The sequence below is a fragment of the Myxocyprinus asiaticus genome, chromosome 41 (genome assembly GCF_019703515.2).
Source record: "Myxocyprinus asiaticus isolate MX2 ecotype Aquarium Trade chromosome 41, UBuf_Myxa_2, whole genome shotgun sequence".
Classification (NCBI taxonomy): Eukaryota; Metazoa; Chordata; class Actinopteri; order Cypriniformes; family Catostomidae; genus Myxocyprinus; species Myxocyprinus asiaticus.
In genome coordinates, this window is record NC_059384.1 from 1002501 (window position 1) to 1027500 (window position 25000).

Below are 25000 nucleotides of genomic sequence, written 5' to 3' on the forward strand. Positions count from 1 at the left end.
TGTTACGCTGCCAAAATCACATGTGAGTTTGAGTAGAGCGCCATCTTTTGTGCAGAAGTGCACTCTGGGTAAAGTAATTGAGATCTAATTGTGGCTTTTCAAAAGCTGTTATTATTGCAGCACTTCCGCAGATATGAAAAGCGCTTTGATAAGGATGAAAGCCGTGCCATTACCCAGATGGGTTTGTTGATATTGCAGAAATCCGCCGGTGCATCTCGCGTTTTCTCTACCGAGGGATTTTTCACAAACATTAAAGGAGCGTGGCCGTGATTATTGGAGTTGTTCTTTGGCATTCTGTCTTTTTGTTAGCTGAAACAGATGTGAATGACACCGGAGGATTCAACACAGACTCGAGTGCAGCAATGCTTTTTTTATTTATTTTATTTATGTATTTATTTTTATCAAAGCGTTCAGCGTTGGCAACTCCCTCACTGGACTCGTCACTTTGGAATCAACAGAAACACATCAGCAAATTTGAAAGAAAAGTGCACGTTTACTTTCATTATATGAGTCAGGATGGATACGAGAAATACTTTCTATATATGTTGAAGAACTTGAAGAGCAAATATCACAAACTCAACCGCGTTGACATTGAAAGCACCAATCGTCTTTTCATTACGTCCCATTCTGGATTTTCAGAGGCTGTATGTTTTTCTTGACCAAAACCAGCCACATTGCCACTTACAGACTATATTTTTTATGCAGTTTCTCACTAGACTTTTCAACATGCAGTTTATTCTCTGGAAGAACAGCTTGAATCTCAAGAAACCAGTCATGAAGATGTCAAGGACAAACAAGCATAATGGAAAAATATCTGAATGCATTACAGTTAAGGGAAGGGTGTATTTTGTAGTACAGTAATAACAACATTGGGGTGGATATGTGTTATATTTGTCATGGAAATAATGTCTCAATGCAAAGAATCTTAATGGTCCTGAAACTAGGCTATTTTATTATTTTTTGTTGGGTGAAATTTGACTTGAACATGATTCACCCCAAAAACATGAATCGATGTTGGACGAAGGACACAAATTCACTGAAGAACTAATAATATGATGGTCTCTCTCTCTCTCTCTCTTTTGCAGAAGAGAAGGAGTTTAGCTTTAGTTATGGCCAATTTGTTCTCTGTCATGCGGGACTAATGCTTTTATTCTCTTCCCCGTCCGGCTATCATCAGGAGAGGGGATCTTGAGAGCCGCTTGATCGCTCACAACGCTCAGACACGGAGACGTCACAAATATTCTTCCACCGTTTTTTTGTTTTACTTAAGAGTTTACAGTGAGGTCAGAAAGTCTGTGGCCAGATTGAAAATGTGCAGTTTTTCGTTTAAAGAAAGGAAATAAACAAATAAACAAAATTAAATGAGTGCAACTGATCATTTGAACTCTTTATACAGAATATTCTCAAATCTCAAAAATTAAAATACCAAATACTAAGACGTTCTCAAATTCATGTTAAAGGTGCTGTTGGTGATTTTAGCAAGCTGAGCCCTTGGATTAGCCACGCCCCCTCTTTCCAAAACCCTCACTCCAAAGATCCCAAATGAGCTTTATTGAGACTGACATCGTGCAGAAACGGTTGTCAAAAACAACAGTGAAATAGCGCCCTCAACTGACAACTGTTATGAACAACATGGCATAAAAATGGCATTAAGCCTCAATAATTCGCTGCAACTAAAATACTATAAGAATGTGCAAAATGATTGACAGGCAGAAAGCGTCATTCAGAAAGACACATTTTTGTTTGTTGTTTACAGATTTTAGAGCTGTTACAGAGGTTACAGAGCTGTAACCAAAACCGGTGTGATATCTCACAACACTTATTTCAGTAATATCTTTCAGGAAGTGGGATTTTTTTTTTTTTGCATACCTTCCATTGAAAAAGTAACTTGCAGCACTTTTAAAGTTTAATTTAAACTTTTTAGACATTGTTATTCTGATAATATCATTTGTAATTAAAATGTTGTCTTAAATTAGTAAAATGCAAAATAGAAACACTTTCACAAGTGGTCTGTAACTTTTAGACCCCAATGTACTGTACATGTTCACCTACAGTTTAAGAGACCGAATCATTGAGTGTTTACATGCACATATTATACTGTAAGGGGGTTTAGAGGAAAGGAGGAGGCGAGAACCGGCTTGACAACTTAAATAATAATTTATTAACCAAAAACACACACACAACCAAAAACACAGCACAGCTGTCTGTAATTCTCTCTCCCCCGAACTGTCGTCCCTGGCCGCCTTTATCCCTCGCGCGCCCCATCAGGCTGATTGGGGACCGGGTGTGTCTCATTCCAGCCCGGCCCCGCCCTCCTCAGCTCTACACTCCTCCCGGCGTTGCCTCAGGCCGGGGAGCCCCCGGCATGACGTACATCCCCCCCACCCTTCCTCTCCGGGTGGGGGGGCGTGCCTTATGCCCCGACTGCCGGCGGGTCCTCCCCGCCTTCCTCGACCTGGGAGGAGACAGGAGGGGAAAAAACAACACAAAATGGCGAGGGAAAGGCCAACACGGAGCGGCAGAGAGAGAGAGAGGAGAGAGAGAGAAAAAGAAACTCACCGGTTCTCTGATGCGCCGTCGCGTGGTCCTCGATCACTACTCCACCCTCTCAGGCGGACTGCAGCCGCTCCTCCCTGGGCGGACCGGAGTCAGACCTCCGACCCCCAGCGGACAGAACGCCCCTCCGCGTTCCCGGCGTCCCGTGGGGACTCTCCTCCGCCCCTGGCAGCGGCCCTACCACTCCAGGCGGTCGGGGAGTCGCTTCCCTCCTCCCCCCGCGTACGGCGGTCTTCTCTCGACCCCTCCGTGTTCCCGGGGGACGGCAGGGCACTCCTCCGCCCCCGGCAGCGGCTCCCTCGCTCCAGGCGGTCGGGGAGTCCCGTCCCCACTTGCCTCGCGGACGGCGGCCGTTCCCCGCGTCCGGGTAGTCGGGCTACTCCGTCCCCCGTCGGACGGCAGCGGCGCTCCCTTGGGTGGACGGCAGTGTCGAGGACGCTGCGACGGGAATCCCTCCTCCTTTCCGGGTTTCGGCACCAGTGTAAGGGGGTTTAGAGGAAAGGAGGAGGCGAGAACCGGCTTGACAACTTCAATAATAATTTATTAACCAAAAACACACACACAACCAAAAACACAGCACAGCTGTCTGTAATTCTCTCTCCCCCGAACTGTCGTCCCCAGCCGCCTTTATCCCTCGCGCGCCCCATCAGGCTGATTGGGGACCGGGTGTGTCTCATTCCAGCCTGGCCCCGCCCTCCTCAGCTCTACATATACTTATAATCCGATTATGTGTGTTGTCATGTACCTAAACACTACAGTTTTCCTTTATCGGTTTAAGATCATAAACAGCTTTAGCAAAAAAACGATCAACTCTCGTAGATTTTTGCCCATTACCCCGATTTTGCATTGCTTAAAAACACCTTTACCAGCCTTTACTTTACTTTACCTTTACTTTATTAACTAATGTTAACAAATGAAACCTTATGGTAAAGTGTTACCGATACATTTGTTGATTGTTTGTTCATGTTTCTTCATAATGCATTAACTTTTCATTTAAAAAATTTATTGAAACTATGGGGCCTGGGTAGGTCAGCGAGTATTGTCGCTGACTATCACCCCTGGAGTCACGAGTTTGAATCCAGGTTGTGCTGAGTGACTCCAGCCGGGTCTCCTAAGCAACCAAATTGGCCCGGTTGCTAGGGAGGATAGAGTCACATGGGGTAACCTCCAAGTGGTCACTATAATGTGGTTCTCGCTCTCGGTGGGGTGCGTGGTGAGTTGTGCATGGATGCCGTCTAGAATAGCGTGAAGCCTCCACATGCGCTATGTCTCCACGGTAACGCACTCAACAGGTCACGTGATAAGATGCGCGGGTTGGCGGTCTCAGACGCGGAGGCAACTGAGATTCGTCCTCCGCCACCCGGATTGAGGCGAGTCACTACGCCACCACGAGGACTTAGAGAGCATTGGGAACTGGGCGTTCCAAATTAGGGAGAAAAAAAAACCCATTATTGTAAGTAATATTATCGTTAGTTCGTGTTAAAGGAATATTCCGGGTTCAATACAAGTTAAGCTCAATAAAACCCTCAAACCCTCAAACGATGATTTCAACAACTTTACAGCTCAAATAATACACAAGTTTTAATGAAGAATTAATGTAAGTGCTTTTATAACATTATAATCTTCACATTTCTGCCTTTTAAATCCTCCAAAAATTGACCCCATTGATTTCCACTGTAAGTGTCTCACTGGAACACAGATTTTTGCTTTTTTTTTAAAGAAAAGGAGTATTCGTTTAACTAGCATAGTTAACTTATGTTAACGAATGCAACAATATTGTAAAGTGTTGCCATGTACACTCTGAATGGAGCCTAGAGGTCAGCGTGTTACATTTCAATTTTCTATTGGTTGCACATCTTCTGGTTCCCAGAATTCGCAGGTTGTTCGCAGCGGATTACGAAATTTCTTTGCTTGAGCTTGCGTTCGGATGCATTTGAATGGAGCGCGAAGTGTAGCGTGAATGCGGCTTTATCCAATGTGTGCTAGTGTTATGCACAGGATTTTTTTACGTTTTGTCTTCAAAAAGCAAGAAAAATTTAAAGATTTAAATTTTTATGTAAACACGTTTTTCTTGCGGTGTCAGATTTTTCGAATAAGCTGCTTTTAGTTATCAGCGCATTGGTGTGCATGTAAACACACTCACTGTTTGTGTCATTTACAGAATATTATGAGGAAAGATGACCAGCACATTACATCAGCACATGCCAAAAGTCTTTAATGTGTCAGTGATAACAGCAGGAGTTATTTAAATATCAAGCCTTCACCAGGCATTGATAGTTGACATCTAAATGCCAATTAGAATTATTATAACGCTTTGAGCAGGACTCGAGGGAGATGGGACTCATCGGATGGAGGGAATACCAATGAATCCAAAGCTTTCTGTCTACCTGAGCACAAACGTCTGATATCTCATGGTGGAAATTCTATTACTCAGCTAGTGATGGGTATAAACTGCTGAACTGACCACATGCACCATTCTTCTGCTCACATCTATCTTGAGTTTCACTTTAGAGGTCATTATTTTTACCACCGTGTCGTTTCTCATAAGCGAGGAGTTATAGATAAAAGTGGCCCGTTTTGCTGCAATCTATTTTAGAGTTTATGGACAGTATCGCTGTTGAATCCATCGTCCTGGGCTGTAGATGCTAATAAAATCCGTTTTCACTTGAGGGTTGACCCTGACCCCTGACCCTCGATTTCTGTCGAGGTGTGTCAAACTCTTGAAGCCATTTTCCCGTGAAGGGTTTTGATTGGTCCTCGCATGATTGGAGCCGTTGCGGCCGCCGCTTCCAGTGGAGATATATGGCTGTGTTTAAGTACCCAGGACATTGAGTGAAAAGACACGGGGGTTGTGATGAAAATCACATTTTAAGAGTTTAATCCAGCTCAATTCTGAAGCAACATTCACAATGGAACCCTCCCAAAGCATCTTTACATAGTTAAACTTTCTGACAATAAGACAATCTTGACTCATTGTCCTGTGGTCAGCATTAGGAAGAACCTCAAAGACAGGAATTGTGTTTTTTGCACTCGTAGCAATTTGTATAAGTTGAAAAAGTGCTGAAACCGAACATGAGATGAGAATCAAATTAATTGATATAAGCACTATTCACACTGCTATCAGAGGAATATTCCAGGTTAAGCTCAATCGACAGCATTTGTGAAACTAGCCATTCCACTTGTTGCTCTGGAAGTGGTGAAATTAACTGATGGATGACCAGAGAGAAGGCTCAAATGGAATAACTTTTTACCTAATACGTTCTTGGTTTGATGTAAAAAAAAACAAAAACAAAAAACCTTCGCCGCATCAAAACAGCCAGTTCAAACGGCAACAGCTTTAAACTTTTGTTCCATTATTTATGTGATCATTTGAATGTTGGTAACATATGAATAAAGATATTGTAACATTGACTGTTTTGAGAAGCTATCCTGGCAAACAGCAATGCGAATGCAGATTACACACACACCGGTTCACACGACTCGTGATCAGATCGATCTAACCATAAGTGCGCAGTTATCGCCACCATGCATTTGTAATTGGAAAAAATTGGGTTTGGGTGTGTGTGTATGTGTTTGTGTTTGGGTGTGTGTGTGTGTGTTTGTGTTTGAGTGTGTGTGTGTGTGTGTGTGTGTCGTGTGTTTGGGTGTGTGTGTTTGTGTGTTTGTGTTTGTGAGTGTGTGTGTGTTTGTGTTTGAGTGTGTGTGTGTGAGTGTGTGTGCTTGTGTTTGGGTGTGTGTGAGTGTGTGTGTTTGGGTGTGTGTGTGTGTGTGTGTGTGAGTGTGTGTTTGGGTGTGGGTGTGTGTGTGTGTTTGTGTTTGGGTGTGTGCGAGTGTGTGTGCTTGTGTTTGGGTGTGTGTGTGTGTGTGTTTGTGTTTGGGTGTGTGTGTTTGTGTTTGGGTGTGTGTGTTTGTGTTTGGGTGTGTGTGAGTGTGTGTGCTTGTGTTTGGGTGTGTGTGTGTGTGTGTGTGTGTGTGTTTAGTGTCTTATCTCTCTCGCTGCAGTTTGCTCGAGGTTGTTTTGTTTATAGTGTCGACTGAAACACAAGAACTCTCTGCTAGTGTCTGCTTTATCAGCACATAAACGCACACACAAACACAGAAGATAATGTATGTAAATTTAGGAGTGTTTTGTCTGCTAGAGGTTTTCCTCTTCTCGAGTTAATCAATAGATGTTAATAGTATTTTCAGTGAATGTGGGCTGGTAATCAATGGGTTAAATAAGAGGAAGAGGAGTGTGAAGTGCAGAAGACGCTGGAGGCAAAAAAGACTCATCGAACACAAAAACACACATCAAGTCCTTTATAAAATGTCTGTTCATTCGTTTGACTTTGAAATGACTTTTTCCGGAAAGAACTATAAAATATGTTCATGTTCTCAGTCGTGTCTCACGGCCTTCTCTGTTATTCCTGCTCTGTAATTCAGTCTCTTGAATCTCAGAGTCTCTTTATTCTCATTCAGGATCAGCAGGGTTTCTTTCCTCTACGTTTCAGGGAGCACTTCCCTCTCCACGAGCGTCCGTTCAATCAGGTACCGCTGTCCTCGTCTCACGCATTTCATCTCACCCGGTTCACAATTACTCCTTTTTCGTAGCTGAGCATGTGTACTTTTAGCTACAACCTCAGATGGAAGTGAAAAAGGAAATCACCAGGTTTCTTTCTTTGTAGAGTATCGAGCTCATTTAAAGAAAGTTTTGGGTTTCTTTCTCTGCCGGTTATTTTTCAATAGCACACGGTGAAGTGCCCAGATTGTTCTCTCAATTACTTTCATTCACAATCACAGTACAAAGGAACAAGGAGCGTTCACTATAGGAAACGTCTGTGTTATTGTGTGGTTCGGCACATACTTAAAATTAAAAGCATTTCTCTGTCGATGGTGGACATCCAGACAGAATTCTGTTGAATAACAGTGTTGGTGAAGTAACTGGAGTAATTTGACAGTAGATAAATTACACTTAAGATATCCTTTTTGATAAACTAATTTACTACTCTACAAGCTATTAACAGAAAGTAGCTAACAATCTTGAAGCTACTTCAGGAGACAATATCTTTTTAAATATATAATATGCTGCAATTAACTAATCAAGAAAAGTGTCAATTAAAGCATTACATTTCTGTCTTTGCAGTTGAGCATTGTAACCAATACAGACATGTCCATTATTTGCTTTTGTTGGATAATTTATTCAAAATAACAGTTTTGGTTCAACACTGCTAAGGGGTCATGATTTATTCATGTATAAAATAGAAATAAAGTAATTCATATATTATGGGGGGCCAACAGGGAATAATTATATAAAGTCTGAATAAATGTATAAATATAAATCTTAATATATAATTATAAATTCTGAATATCTATATATATATATATATATATATATATAAATCTGAATATATATTTGTAAATCCTAAATATATACTTGTAAATCCTGAATATATAAATATAAATATATACTTGTAAATCTGAATAAATAGTCATACATCATGAATATATAAATTATCATCTGAATATATAGTTGTAAATCTGAATATATAGTTGTAAATCTGAATATATAGTCATACATCATGAATATATAAATTATCATCTGAATATATAGTCATAAATCTGAATATATAGTTATACATCATGAATATATAAATATAAATCGGAATATATAGTTGTAAATCTGAATATATAAATACAAATATAAATATATACTTGTAAATCTGAATATATAGTTATACATCATGAATATATATATATATATATATATAAAAATCTGAATATATACTTGTAAATCCTGAATATATAAATATAAATATATACTTGTAAATCTGAATATATTGTTATACATCATGAATATATAAATATAAATCTGAATATATAGTTATACATCATGAATATATAAATATAAATCTGAATATATAGTTATACATCATGAATATATATATATATATAAAAATCTGAATATATACTTGTAAATCCTGAATATATAAATATAAATATATACTTGTAAATCTGAATATATTGTTATACATCATGAATATATAAATATAAATATGAATATATAGTTATACATCATGAATATATAAATATAAATCTGAATATATAGTTATACATCATGAATATATATATATATATAAAAATCTGAATATATACTTGTAAATCCTGAATATATAAATATAAATATATACTTGTAAATCTGAATATATTGTTATACATCATGAATATATAAATATAAATCTGAATATATAGTTATACATCATGAATATATAAATATAAATCTGAATATATAGTTATACATCATGAATATATAAATATCTGAATATATAGTTGTAAGTCTGAATATATAAATACAAATCTGAATATATAAATATAAATCAGAATATATAGTTGTAAATCCTGAATATATTGTTGTAAGTCTGAATATATAAATACAAATCTGAATATATACTTGTAAATCTGAATATATAGTCATACATCATGAATATATAAATATAAATCTGAATATATAGTGACTTTCAAACATTTGGAAATCTGTTCCCGCACCACCACCGAAGTGATTTCTAAAGCTACTTTTCTGAGTTTGCTTGTCTAGCGAGAGGATTTTCCTGCACGCTTCACAAGTGAGAGAGGGAAGAAACACACACAGCCTGAGACGAAATGAAACTTTGTATCTGCTCCAGATATCCTCTTTTTTTAAATAATATTTGTATTATTAATTCTATTAAAATATGTAACATTAATATGACAGTAATTTAAGCGCAGCCTCTGTAAAAATATAAAGCCAAATGTAAATGTATAAAAATGATGATCAGTTTAATGGGGGGAAATATTAACCAACTAGTAATTCCAGTGTCGACTAGCAGCATCAGAACCGTTTAGTCGACTACTCTCGCACATCCATCTATGCATCATTCTGTCTATCTCTGTCCATCCGTCCATCCTGTCCATCCATCCATCCATTGTTCTAGCCATCCATTCATACACGTATCCAACATTCATCTGTCCAACCACCCACCCATCCATCCATCCAATATGTCCATCCATCCACCCACCCATCCATCCACTGTTCTAGCCATCCATTCATCCGTCCACCCACCTACCCATCCAATCTGTCCATCCATCCACCCACCCATCCATCCACTGTTCTAGCCATCCATTCATCCACGTATCCATCCATTCATCCACGTATCCATCCATTCATCCACATATCCATCCATTCATCCACCCACCCACCCACCCATCCATCCATCCATACATCCATCCACCTTTCACCCATCTATCCACCATTTCTCCTGTCCATCCTTCCATCCATCCATATTTAAGAGTCAACTGGTCATTATAACAAAATTATCCCCTTCAGGATAATACAAGACCCCTTTGATTTGTGTATGATCACCCTGTCTGAATTTATTTTGTGATATTGACCAGATGGCTGTTGATTATCCTTTATATATTTGTGTCAGTCCTCACCCAAATCCATTGCATAATGGTCAAGGCCGTGTTCTCTTCAAACAGGACATTTATCAGACAGTAGATGTGTCTGTGTTGAACAGGCAATACAGATTGTAAGAACAGACAGGTATTGTTTGTATTTGACGGTGGCACACCTGTTCACCTTCCTCAGTCTATCAACTCTGTCACTGTTGAGATGGAAAAGATGGTGAATCCACCAATGCATTTGGCCGGGCCAGAGCAGGTTATTCTGTGAAACACATCAGAAGAACCAGAAATTTTACTTCCATTGTTTGACAAAATTGCTCACTTTTAGAAAACAAACAACTCTTTGTCTGAGGATAAAGCAGCTAATGTACCCTCAGTTCATTGTGTACAAAAATTCAGACTAATTTTAATGTATTACATAGTCTAATGCTTTTTGCAAAACTACTCAGATAAAGAGATGTGAATTTTTCAATGTGTAATATTATAATAGCTTTTATCTTCGGCTTGTTAAAGTTGAATTGCAATCTATTTTCATCCAAACAATAAAAAGCCATTTTTATAAGACTTGCATTGAAAGGGATGCTGGTAAATACAGTATCTGCTGCTGCTCTTCTTAAATAGCATGTCCAGGCGCATTTAACGTACTCGCTTTGTCTTGTTAACGTGATGCAAGTGATCTGGTGTCACGCATTACAGAACGTGACTGAAATTAAACTGATTTTGAGTGGACGACACCACAAGGTAATTGAGAGGCGACACAAAGAGCTTAATTTGAACAGAATGGCTGGTTTTAATGATCAGGAGCCACTGGTCTTGACTGTGCACATCACAGTCTGTTTCTCCCCTGTTAAACACCCTCGTCAAGTGTTTTATTACAAGGCCACTGATGAAAGCGTGTTTCAACCCCTTGTTTTAATCTTCATGCACACATGCACTGAAAAAAGATAAGCGTTCGCCTCATTCCCCTGCGCTAAATTGAGCTTTAAACAAAACCAAAGACACTTGAGATGAGCAGTTGTTTTTCTTTAGTACTTCTTTACTTTACGTCTTTTAATTTTGTTCATAGGAAGTCTGTCTTAAAGGCCTTGGTGAGCCAGTGACTTTGTGTGAAACTGTGCGTGATGTTCTTAGCCTCAATATAAATATTTTACATTGAGGTCGCATCACTCTGATTGCTAACGTCTCTGTTAATACTATTTTGAAGCAGAAGCGTAGCAGGTTCAGCTTTGCGGTTCCTCATCAGAAACATCAGGCTGGCTGTCCAGGGCTTCAGATTGCCGTGTAATGGCAGTGAATGTGAGAAGAAGGGCCTCTGTGGGCCGTTAGAGCTGTACAGCTGAATTCCAGAGAAATGGGTCTCAAATTGAACCCAGAATGGAAATTGATCCCATTACCAGAGTTTGAGTTCCCGAGGGAGTCTGAGGAGCAGAGAGCGTGGAGGTTTCATTAGTGCTGGAGGTGAGGGGGTCTGAACTGCTTGTTTGGCCTCGAGGTGTTCCCCAAGGCTCAGTACTCGGCCCGTCATGATTCACAACAACTGTAGGGAAAGATTTCACCTCAACATACAGTAGACATGTGTTGAAGACGATGAAATATCACTGACTATAAGCTTTGAATACCAAAGATTATGCATTGTTTACATAGCATTATCTGTGTGTAAAAGTGCTTCTTATTTAACCTCCAAAGAAACATAATTGGGCTAATGGGTCATATATGAATGGGTCAACAAGTCTGGGTCATATTTCACTCAGAAATTGAAAGTCAAAATTTTTTGCATAAAGAAAATAAAGCCAAATGGAAGGGCCATTAAAAAAACATTTTGTATTGAGACATTATTTTAATGACAATTAAAGGAATATTTTGGGTTCAATACAGGTTAAGCTCAAAGTTGGCATAATATTGATTACCACAGAAAATAATTTAAACTCTGTAATATTGGTAAACGATGATATAAATAACTTTATAGCTCAGATAATACACTTGTTTTAACAAGAACTAGTGTAAGTGTTTTCGTACAATTTTAAGCTTCACATTTCTGTCTTTAAACCGTCCAACAATTGACCCCATTCACTTCCATTGTACGTGTCTTACTGGAACCTCCATTATTGACTTTATTACAGAAAAGGAGGGACTATTTCGAAAAACATTTGTGGTAATCAACATTATAGTTTTTAGTGAAATCATGTGATTTTTTTCATTGTACAGTTGAAACTTCGGTAACACTTTACAATAAGGTTGTATTTGTTAACATTAACTACATTAACATGAAATAACAATGAACAATACTTTTACAGCATTTATTAATCTTAGTTCATTTTAATTTAAACATAAACTTACAAGATGTACGTTGACATTAGTTAATATATTATGAACTAACAATGAACAATTGTATTTTCATAAATTAATTTGAACTAAGATATATAAATGCTGAAAAAATATTGATCATTTTCTAATATGTTTACTATTGTTACAAACAGAACCTTATTGTAATGTGTTACTGTAAGTTATTTATACTTTTTTAACATAAAAATGTAACAAATTATCCTGCTTTTCTCTTTCAGACCCCATGCACGGCCCTTGTAAACTAGAGGTGGTGGACATCAAATCGAAGCAGTTCACCGTTCGCTGGGAGCCATTCGGCTACAACGTGACCCGTTGCTATAGCTACAATCTGACAGTGCAATACCGTTACGTGGCGAACGGCAAAGAGGAGACAAGGGAAGAAATGTGTTACGATATTCTCAGTGTGTCACCTCAGCACACGATTCGTAACCTTCCGCCGTACACTAATGTCAGTGTTAAACTAGTGCTGCGAAACCGCGAGGGCGTCAAAGAGAGCGAAGAACTCGATGTTCTTACGGATGAAGACGGTTAGTGATTTATATCCTTAACATTTATTTAAAAACTTATTTTGCTTAAAAAAAAACCTTTTTTGTTGGTATTTTACTCACTTGAGTACACTTTCAACCCTGATTACAGTTTAGTTTATGAATGTTCTTGTTCTTTTGAATTTACGTTCAATAAAAGCTAGTAAAAGCACACGATTTTCATCAGCAGAAAGGTTATTCACGTTAAACTTAATTCCATTTGCATTTACAGATGATTTCAATTGTGGTTCATGTCAAGTTTAGGTCTTATTTGTGTTGTCCATGTGAATTGAAAACATCCATTTAAATGGAATATTTAATGGAGAATATTTCAAAATACAACACGCCAACTCGAGTCAAGGCCAAAATTAATATGTCCTTCGGAGAGTTTCTGAGGTCAAGACAAAAGAGTCCTTGGGTCGCTGTTGCACTTCATTGAATTATCCTTCTCAGACTTATATGAGAAGCAATTCATTTTGAAATATTGAATACAAGAGAATATTTATTCAAACTATATTAATGTCTTGATATCTTCAAATCAACATTGGTTTTATCATTCTTTCTAAAAGTCTTTATTATTGCTTGTATACTAAAGTGCCTGGTGCCGTGCCGCTGGAATCTATCCAAGGAAGCACGTATGAAGAGAAGATCTCTCTCAAATGGAGGGAACCCATTCAGACGTACGGAATAATCAAACAGTATGAAGTAAGTGCCGACCGCCTGATTCTTTCAACCTCCTGCATTTATCTTCTGTCCTGCTGCACCACAAATGCTGCCGTATTTCATTCTCACCAGGATCTTAATCGACTAATAAATCTAAACTAGTAACCTTTAGATGTGAACGAACAAGCCTGTTAACACAATCTGTTACCAGACGAAGCTTTCAGATAGAGCTCAGTCTTGTTCGTGTGTACAACATCAGAACAGAGGGATTCAATCGATGTAAACTACTAAAAGTGTTCACACTACAAAAACATTGTTTTCTTACTCAGTATTTTTGTCTTGTTTTCCTGTTAAATTAAATACACATCAGTAAAACAAGATACATTTATCCGAGAAGTAACATTTCATAAGAATTCTTATTATCTAACACAATATTACTTTTCAATTACATTGATCTTGTTTGAAGGATGTTTACATATTACGAAAATACTCATTAAGTAAATTGTTTTTGCAGTGTCAGAGCCACTGAAACCATTGGGGGAAAAAACACAAATAAGATCTCTTTAATACAGGGTTCCCATGCATCCTGACAAAAAAAAAAAAAAAAAAAACCTGGAAAACCTGGAGTTTTGCAATGCAGTTTTCCAGTAATAGAAAAGTCATGGAAAATGAGAAAAATACCTAAATGCCTTGGAAAACAATTATTTGTCCTAGAAAATATTTTAGTATAATAAAACTGTTTGACTGTCGCTAACAAGGTTTATGTTACATGTACAAAAACATGGTAGCGATCGGGACTTGGGATAGGTGTCATACACATTTGTATTGTTTTGTCACTGTCGGCGGCTGCACATTGAGAAACAACATCAACCGTTGATTGTCGTGAACGATGCTCTGTCAGGTACATCCCCTGCTCATTTGGGTAGGGTTACACCAGCTGTGCATAAGGTCTCACTTAAGTTGGGACCTACAGTTTAAACTTAAGGTTTAAACTGTACCCAAGAATTTCACACACTATTGCACTTGTGTATATGGTTGTGTGACAATAAAATAAAAGTGAAAAAAGTGAAAAGTAGTTAGAGACTTGTTAGTTTGTAACTTAGTCAGTGCTTAATTTAGTTGCACCAATGGGATATGAATTCATTTTCAATAATTCAAAGATCGGTAGATGGATGGATGGATAGATAGAGACAGATGGTGTTGCTAGCATGTTTCTAGCATGTTTTAAAACTTAGCTAGGTTTTGCTTACATGTTTTAGCACTTTGCTAGGTATTGTTAGCATGTTTTTTGCACTTTGCTAGGTGTTTTTAGCTTTTGTTAGCATGCTGCTGTATATCTTAGCACTTAGCTAGGTGTTGTTAGCATGTTTTAGCATGTTCCTAGCATGTTGCTAGCATGTTTTAACACTTTGATAGGTGCTGTTAGCTTTTGTTAGCATGTTCCTAGCATGTTGCTAGCATGTTTTAACATTTTGATAGGTGTTGTTAGCATGTTTTAGCACTTTGCTAGATGTTGTTAGCTTTTGTTAGCATGTTCCCAGCATGTTGCTAACATGTTTTAACACTTTAATAGGTGTTGTTAGCATGTTTTAGCACTTTGCTAGGTGTTGTTAGCATGTTTTAGCATGTTTCTAGCGTGTTACTAGCATGTTTTAACACTTTGATATGTTTTGTTAGCATGTTTTAGCACTTTGATATGTGTTGTTAGCTTTTGTTACAATGTTCCTAGCATGTTGCTAGCATGTTTTAACACTTTGATAGGTGGTGTTAGCATGTTTTAGCACTTTGCTAGGTGTTGTTAGCTTTTGTTCACATGTTCCTAGCATGTTACTAGCATGTTTTAGCACTTTGATAGGTTTTGTTAGCATGTTTTAGCACTTTGATAGATGTTGTTAGCATATTTTAGCATGTTGCTAGCATGGTTTAGCAGTTAGCTAGGTTTTGCTGGGATGTTTTAACATGTTCCTAGCATGTTGTTAGCATGTTGTAGCACTTTGATTTGTGTTGTTAGCATGTTTTAGCATGTTTAGCACTTAGCTAGGCATTGCTATCATGTTTTAGCACTTAACTAGATGTTGCTAGCATGTTTTAGCATGTGGTTAGCATGTTTTTAGCATGAAAGATATATAGAAAGATTGGGAACCCTGTATATCTCAATAGTTTTTTTCCGAGACAACAATGAGATTAAATGGAGACTTTTGCTGCAGTCTCCTACCTGTCTGGTGTTTCTCCTGAGAAAAAGACCCCAGTAATATCACCTTTAGTGTATCTCCTTTAGAGTTTCACAAGAGATTTCATCAATGTCTCAAACTGTGCTCTGATCTACCAAGATACCAAAGTCTGCAATCAAGAGTCAGAGATCTCAATATGAGCTCAAACATGTCTCATTAAATTCTCCCAAGAGCAAATAATTTGAGCGATGCTATCGACATTCATTTTACAGCTCTATACCCTTACTGTACATCAACAATTGAGTCATTTGTGTCAATTTTTATCTTTCGTAAAGAATTTGACGAGAAACATCTGAGACAAAGTTGATACTTCACAAAAAACGAGATCTCCATTAATTCTCTCTGATCAGTACAATGTTCCACTGGGACGTGTCACGTCTTTTCTCTGCTGTTTTCCTGTTTAAGGGGATTTTTATTGTTTAAATTGCAATGAAAGATCCTTTGATTTGTAGGGCACTAGAATAACAAACAGAATTCACATTCCAGAGAAATGGACTCACAGGAAACTCAAACACACACGAGGAATGTGGGAAAATAATGAGCAAGAAATAACATGATTCCTTCAGGAAATAACTGAACCGATACTGAAGCTCTAACACTGTATAAATATTCCTAATGTAACTTAAAGCACCTTCAAATTCAACATGATGTTAAAATTGACACTGTTTACTTTCTTAATGCATGTTCATCAGTACTTGTTATAACTTATTTTTCATCCACCTGTCATACAGAGACACTTTACACCATGCAATCAATTCCACATGGATAAAAATCAAGTCAGATGATTATGGGATGTTAACGCTATTTTACATTGACTTATATATTGACTAACATATTTTAAATGTCTTATAAAGTCACTAAAATCATCTTTAAATGTTATGTCTCTCCATTATTGAATTATCCTGCATATTTTCGATGTTTAGAGCTACATTACATTATGTGACGATTCCAGAAGCGCGTGACTCATTCTGTGTGTGAGAACTCAGAACAATGCAGCGTTCAAAAGAGTCATTGTTGCAGAACTTCATTTGAGGAAATTCAGCCAATTAAGCTGTCACCTTCATGTTCTGAAATTACATTCTGTCATCTCGCTCATTTTAAGGAAGCGTCAGGCTGCGATCTGTGCCGTTTTTAAAGGGAAAGGGACAAAACAAAAGCTTTCTGCCTCATTAGAGACTGCTCGTCTTTCTCCAAGAGCGTTCACACGGTGACATGTCAGGAACCTCGCGTGCACTTTTATCGGTACAGAACGTTTCGCACTGTGACATCACTCTATACGTCCAAGGACTGAAATGATGGAGGTGTGCGCTCACTCTCAGTGATGCACTTTTGTTTCTCATTATTTAGCAGCTGATTTAATGTGCATTGACTTACAGTGAGACATTGAGTGTATTCTGAGGTTAAATGCTTTGCTTAGAAACACAGTAATGATGGAGCTGGACTGTGATCTTTATACATGTCTTGTTCTGGGGCAAACCTTACAATTGAACCTGTAATCTTTATGATATGACATATATGTATATACACTATATTGCCAAAAGTATTCGCTCATCTGCCTTTAGACGCATATGAACTTAAGTGACATCCTATTCTTAATCCATAGGGTTTAATATGACGTCGGCCCACCCTTTGCAGCTATAACAGCTTCAACTCTTCTGGGAAGGCTTTCCACAAGGTTTAGGAGTGTGTTTATGGGAATTTTTGACCATTCTTCCAGAAGCGCATTTGTGAGGTCAGACACTGATGTTGGACGAGAAGGCCTGGCTCGCAGTCTTCGCTCTAATTCATTCCAAAGGTGCTCTATCGGGTTGAGGTCAGGACTCTGTGCAGGCCAGTCAAGTTCTTCCACACCAAACTCGCTCATCCATGTCTTTATGGACCTTGCTTTGTGCACTGGTGTGCAGTCATGTTGGAACAGGAAGGGGCCATCCCCAAACTGTTCCCACAAAGTTGGGAGCATGGAATTGTCCAAAATCTCTTGGTATGCTGAAGCATTCAGAGTTCCTTTCACTGGAACTAAGGGGCCAAGACCAGCTCCTGAAAAACAACCCCACACCATAATCCCCCTCCACCAAACTTCACAGTTGGCACAATGCAGTCAGACAAGTACCGTTCTCCTGGCAACCGCCAAACCCAGACTCATCCATCAGATTGCCAGATGGAGAAGCGTGATTCGTCACTCCAGAGAACGCGTCTCCACTGCTCTAGAGTCCAGTGGCGGCGTGCTTTACACCACTGCATCCGACGCTTTGCATTGCACTTGGTGATGTATGGCTTGGATGCAGCTGCTTGGCCATGGAAACCCATTCCATGAAGCTCTCTATGCACTGTTCTTGAGCTAATCTGAAGGCCACATGAACTTTGGAGTTTTGTAGCGATTGACTCTGCAGAAAGTTGGCGACCTCTGCGCACTATGCGCCTCAGCATCCGCTGACCCCACGCTGACATTATGTACATTTTACCTGGCCTGCCACTTCGTGGCTGAGTTGCTGTCATTCCCAATCGCTTCCACTTTGTTATAATACCACTGACAGTTGACTGTGGAATATTTAGTAGCGAGGAAATTTCACGACTGGACTTGTTGCACAGGTGGCATCCTATCACAGTACCACGCTGGAATTCACTGAGCTCCTGAGAGCGGCCCATTCTTTCACAAATGTTTGTAGAAGCAGTCTGCATGCCTAGGTGCTTCATTTTATACACCTGTGGCCATGGAAGTGATTGGAACACCTGAATTCAATTATTTGGATGGGTGTGCGAATACTTTTGGCAATATAGTGTATGTACAAATTCCATGTATTCCATTAATAAATATGTCTCTGTTTGATATCAACATGTGTGATTAAAACCTCCCCGGTAAACGCTATGAGCACAACTCTTGCATGCATTGGATAAGCCGGTAAGACTGCTAAAGTTTACATGCAAAGTGAAACCGGGAGAAGAGGGGAAAAAAAAGTGTGCTGACCAGTTTTTGCTCAAACCGCTAAATAATATTGTATTATGTACATATAACGTAAAGGCAGATGTCAGGTTCCTCTCAAGGTTTTTTTTTTTTCTTTTTTCCACTAACTATTTAAAGGAGGTTTTTTCTTTGCCATGGTCACCTTCAACGTGATCACTGGGGGCTTTTTAGACTTTAAGGCATTATTTTCTACAAAGCTGCTTTAAAGCGATGTGCATTGTGAAAAGTGCTATTCAAATGAAAATTACTTGAATGTAGACAAATTAATTTATCCCAGGAAAAACATGAAATTGTGAGTTTTTCTCATAACAATCTGCTGATAAATGCTGTGCTATTGTGTAAGTTACTTTATTATAGATCTCTGCTTTATGTTGCCAATGCCAGTTAACTTAAGTTTTAAACATACATTTATGTCGAATCCTTGAATAAGTTTAAGCGGGAAAAAAAAATCGTGAGTTCCGTTTTTCTTTTTCATATATAGTATATAGACTAGGGATGTCGATACAATCAAATATCGATATATCACTTTAGATCAATGTATCGATATTTACCTTAAGTATTTATGTATTCATATCATGTAAACACAAAACAAAGTTGGCACACTGTTACTTCCCAATCAATGTAATGAGCTCACCAAGAGACAAAACTTGATGTTTGGAGCGACATGCTCTTCATCAGATATCAGTATATACTTGAAATATACCCAAATTAATTGTAATTGTAATTGTAATTGTTTTATAATCTAATCATATTATAATATCATGATATATCACATTATATCAAATCGTGAGATGTGTATTGCAATACGTATCGTTTTGTGAGGTGCCAGGCGATACCCAGCCCTAATGTATACTATATATGTGTGTTTATATATGTGTGTATATATATATATATATATCAGAGTTTCCGCTAAGACATTTTGGTGCCGGCCAACATGTCCGGGAATGTTAAAGTTTGCTGTACAAATTTCGGTGTTTGTGTTTCGGTTGAGCACATATTAATGAGATTGGAGTCAAATTGCTTCTTTACTGCATCCATGCTGTAAAGGCCCTGACACACCAAGCCGACGGTCGGCCGTCGGCCAATGTCGGGCCATCGGTGAGTGTCTGTCGGGCTAGTTTTTGCAGTGTGCTCCGCACCGTTGGCTGAAGTCGGTCCCCGTCGGCTTTTTCGGCTGATTGAACATGTTGAATCGGTGGCGGAGCTCGTCGGTGAGTCGGATCATTCTGATTGGCTGTTCAGCTTAGCGAACCAGTGCACGAGAAGAAAAACGGAAGTGACGAAGCAAGCAAACGACAAAGTCAAGAGGGAACACACAGAACGCTCTTCTCATTCCAATACGCGAATATTTTCAAACGACATGGCGGTCTGGAACGAGGCAAGTGAAGACGAATTAATCAGCATGATTCAGGAGAGGCCAGCTCTCTGACATTTCCGATATATCACGAATCCGTCAGTGGTGAGCGAGATTTGTGTGAAAATGGTTTTGTATCCCAGCAGTCACTAGCTCTTCTGGTTTCCCGTTTTGAGTAACGAATACAGACTACTGCCACCTGCTGGTACAGAAAGTTATTTCCTCTCACACAGGCGCAGAATGAACGTGCTAGTTTGGCCGTCAGGTGGCATCTTTGCGGTGTGTTCAAGAGCAACTTTTTGACCCAGACACAGGCGACATGAGCCAACACCACAGTCTGCTTTAGTCGGTGCTTGTTCTTTGACGTTGGTTTGGTGTGTCACAGCCTTAAAGAGCAGAAAGGATATTAAACGAGACGTTATTTAACGACAAATGGATTTATGGATCTCGTCTTTGGACACACTTTGAACCAAACTCTGTGGAGAGTCTCAGAGATTTTTATTCGCATAGTGCAAAATTTGGTCACGTATCTGAGTGATTTACTCTCATTGTGGAAGTTTGCGCATAGAGTTCAAAAATCAATCTTGGGATTTAAGAACTTATATCGAGATCATTCAAATTAAGATTGTGATTCATCAGAAATAACATTTTTACCCAGCCCTAGCCACAATATTTGATTAACAAACATTCAAGGGATGGGGCATGTGTCTTTGAAGTGTTCGAAATCTGCAAATTTTGTGGGCACAATTTATTGATACATTATCACATGCGACACTGTTTGACGGTTCAGCTTTTTGAGAGAGTCTTAGTGGAATTCAGAATAGAAGTTTGCCCTGAGGAAATATCAGATCACCTCCCTAATTCCTGTGCGTGCCATGCAATTCCTCTTTTCCTCTTTGCAACAGAGTTACTGTTGATCCGCAACATTCCCTTGTGGCAGGGAGGAGGGCGGGGCCGGGTCGTGATGCTGCACACCCCGCCCCTAATCAGGCTAATCAAGCCCTCGAGAGAGATAAAGGCGACCGAAGGTGGCAGTTCCAGAGAGAGTTACAGGCAGCTGCCCGGCATGTGTTTATGTTTGTGTCTTTTTGTTTTATTAAAGAGCACCTATTATGGTTTTCCAAATATTACCTTTCATGTAGTGAGTTATATAGCTGTTTGTGAATGTAAAAAAGTCTGCAAAGTTTCAAAAATCAAAGTGCACGACAAATGGAGTTATTGATTCCCAAAAGAAAGAACCGATTCTGAACACCTGAAACGAGTCGTTAGTAATTCCAGACTTACTTCCTGTACTAACCTACTTAATTTGGTAACAAAAAACCCGCCTCTGGTCTTCATTGGCTGCTCATGAACAGCTTTGACCCGCCCTCAAACACTACACTAAGCGGTAGACCAATCACAACAGACTGGGATATCTGACCAATCAGAGCAGAGCAGGCTCTCTGAAAGGAGGAGTTTAGAATGAATCCTTTAGAACGGATCATTGAACGAGTCGTTTTTGACACTGGGAAAAAAATGTAATGCTGCAATTTAAATTATGAGCAAATTAAAGTGTTTTTTGACCTTGGATGCATGTAAATCTTTGTATGAGACCTTTAAAACAAAATTAGGCACGTTTAAAAACCACAATAGGTGCTCTTTAAAAGATTATTTATATTGTCAAGCCGGTTCTCGCCTCCTCCTTTCCACTGAACTTTGTTACACTGGTGCTGAAATCCGGGAAGGAGGAGGGATGCGGCGTAGTAGAGTCCTCGCCACTACCATCCACCCCAATGGAGCGGCCATCCGCCGGGGGATGGAGGAGCTCGGCCACCTGAGAGCGGAGGAACGGCCACCGACCACAAGGGGATTAGGGGTTCCTAGCCGACTGCCTGGATCGGTCAGGGGCGGAGGAGACCCCTACCGGCCACCGAAAACGCGGCGGTGTGTTCCATCCGCCAGGGGCTGGAGGCGTGGCTGTCATCCACTAGAGGGTGGAGGAGTGGCCGAGGACCAGGCTACGGCGTATCGGAGAACCGCCGAGTACGTTTTTATTTTCTTTCTCTCCCGCTGTTGCTCCGTGTTGGCCTTTCCCTCTTGTTTTTTTGTTGTTGTTGTTTTTCCCTCCCCTTGTCACCCTCCCAGATCCAAAGGGGGGGGGGATGTACGTCATGCAGGGTGCTCCCTGGCCTGAAGGAAAGGAGGGAGGAGTGTGGCAGGGAGGAGGGCGGGGCACACCCGGCCCCTAATCAGGCTAATCATGCCCTCGAGAGGGATAAAGGCAACCGGAGGTGGCAGTTAGAGAGAGAGAGAGTTACGGGCAGCTGCCCTGCATGTGTTTATGTTTGTGTCTTTTTGTTTTATTAAAAGATTATTTATATTGTCAAGCTGGTTCTCGCCTCCCCCTTTCCATTGAACTTTGTAACATCCCTAAAAATCATTTTTGATGCATTCATCTCCCTTTTCCCCCGGTGAATTTCCCCCTAGGGATAAATAACACGTGTCGATCCATCTACCTGTCCTACACTAATGGCAAAGAGCCGCTTGGTATTTCACACCTGATGAGTCCAATCGTGGTTCCCTTTGTGCCCTTAAATTGGAATGAGAATGGTGTGTTATTAGACGACCGCCCATTAGCAATTGAATGATTTATTTAAATGAAGCCCCTCAGCTACTTTACATTAAGTTATATTAGAATCACAGGGCGTCTCTCTCGTCTCGTCTGCTGCTCGACTGGAGAGAGGAGAATGAGTGGGAACAAAAGTGAAGCATAATAAAATATTATATGCTGAAATGCTTCCTCTATACTTTAGAGTGCTGCCTACTGCATAGTCAAGTGTCCGAATCATATGCTTTCTGTTATTATATTCTGCTGCATGGAAGTGTTTAGGCTGTAGTTTATAGACATACTATAGAAAGACGTTGCACTGTGCAACAAACGATAATATTTATGAATGCATGTATGCATAGGTTCATGAATTATGCCATTTGTTTCATCTGTTTCATTCATACAGTACGTTAGAATGTTTTCACCTCACTGATATCTGGAACGGCATTATTTAATCAGCATACTAAAAAGTAGGGCTGCACAATTAATCAAATAAATAATCAAGATTGCAGTTTCAGCTTCCCAATTAACTAGAAAGTGAAATATATATATATATACATTGTGTTTTTGCAGCAGTGGAGCATTAATGAAGCAGAGGCGTGTTTGATACTCGATTTCTGTGTATAATATTGTCAAAATATGAATAATAGTTTTGTTTTTCATGCTGCTAATGTATAAGTAAACATGTCAATTCTATTGAAGGAATATTCCGGGTTCAATACAAGTTAAGCTCAATCTAGTGCATTTGTAGCATAATGTTGATTACCACACACTAGGGCTTCAGAATTTATATCTCGATATTTTTAGGCAATTGACGATATACTATATATACAGTATATATATTGATAATTATGTTTTTGCTCTGAAAGAGGAACCATCATTTCATCTAAACAGCCATTGTAATCATGTAGATTTAATATGTCAAAGGCATTAAATACAAATCTGTTTAAAAATGAAGGCATGTTTCCCACTGTTTTTCACTAAATGAACACAAGGGAGAGTAAAATGTAATATTTTCATTGATTTGCACGTTTATACTTATATTTAACATACAATCATACATGGAAGCTTAATACAAATCATATTCGCCTTCATATATTTTTACTAAAACATTTTTCTTTGTGAATGAACAAGGTGTTGTTTGAACTAAACCAGATGAATATTGCATCGTACTAAATCCAGTCAAGTTTATTATTATAATACTGAATTATTATTATTTTCAGGATACGATTTTTTAAAAGATACATTTATATATTTCTGTCCTATTACTTCACCATAAACTGTGGTTTGCAGTCGTGTTTATTTCCTTCACCTGGAGCTTTTATTATGAAACGGGAAGTGCAATGTTTGTTGGACAGTTATTTGACACACAACACACACTCACACAGACACAAACACACTCTCACACACACAAACAGACACACACACAAACACCCCCCTGCCCACACACACACAGACACAAACACACTCTCACACACACAAACAGACACACACACACAACCCCCCCCCCACACACACACAGACACAAACAAACTCACACACACACAAACAGACACAAACAAACAAACACACACACTCACACAGAGAAACAACACACACTCACACAGACACAGATACACACAAACACACTCTCACACACACAAACAGACACACACACAAACACCCCCCCCACACACACACTCACACAGACACAGACACAAACACACTCTCACACACACAAACAGACACACACACACAAACGCCCCCCCCACACACTTACAGACATAAACAAACTTGCACACACACAAACAGACACAAACAAACAAACACACTCACACACAGACACAAACACCCACACACACTCACACACACACACACACACACACGAACAGACACAAACACACACACACAAACACCCTCCCCCCCACACACAAACACACACACACACAACCCCCCCCACACACACACAAACAGACACAAACAAACACACCCACACACAAACAAACACATGCACAAACAGACACAAACACACACACACACAACCCCCCCCACACACACACACAAACAGACACAAACAAACACACCCACACACAAACAAACACATGCACAAACAGACACAAACAAAAAAACACACACACACTCACACAGAGACACAAACACACACACACTCTCTCACACACACACACTCACACACAAACAGACACAAACAAACTCACACACACACACACACACACACAAACAGACACAAGCACTCACACACACACAAACACTCACACACAAACACACACACACACACGAACAGACACAAACATACACACATACACAAACACACACACACACACACACACACACAGATCAAGCAAGTGGTTATTAATTTATTAT

The 25000-nt window shown here is 39.3% G+C and overlaps 1 protein-coding gene across 10 annotated transcripts in view; it reads left to right on the top strand.

The window, feature by feature from the left end:
• The window catches only part of LOC127431906 (receptor-type tyrosine-protein phosphatase mu-like), a 359297-nt gene that overhangs the window by 180336 nt on the left and 153961 nt on the right, over positions 1-25000 (top strand). For all 10 annotated transcript variants that reach the window (XM_051682542.1, XM_051682543.1, XM_051682548.1 and 7 more), the window contains exons 8-9: positions 12537-12845; positions 13438-13547. In XM_051682542.1, the coding sequence (XP_051538502.1) occupies positions 12537-12845; positions 13438-13547 (419 nt within the window). The remainder of the gene's footprint in view (positions 1-12536; positions 12846-13437; positions 13548-25000) is intronic.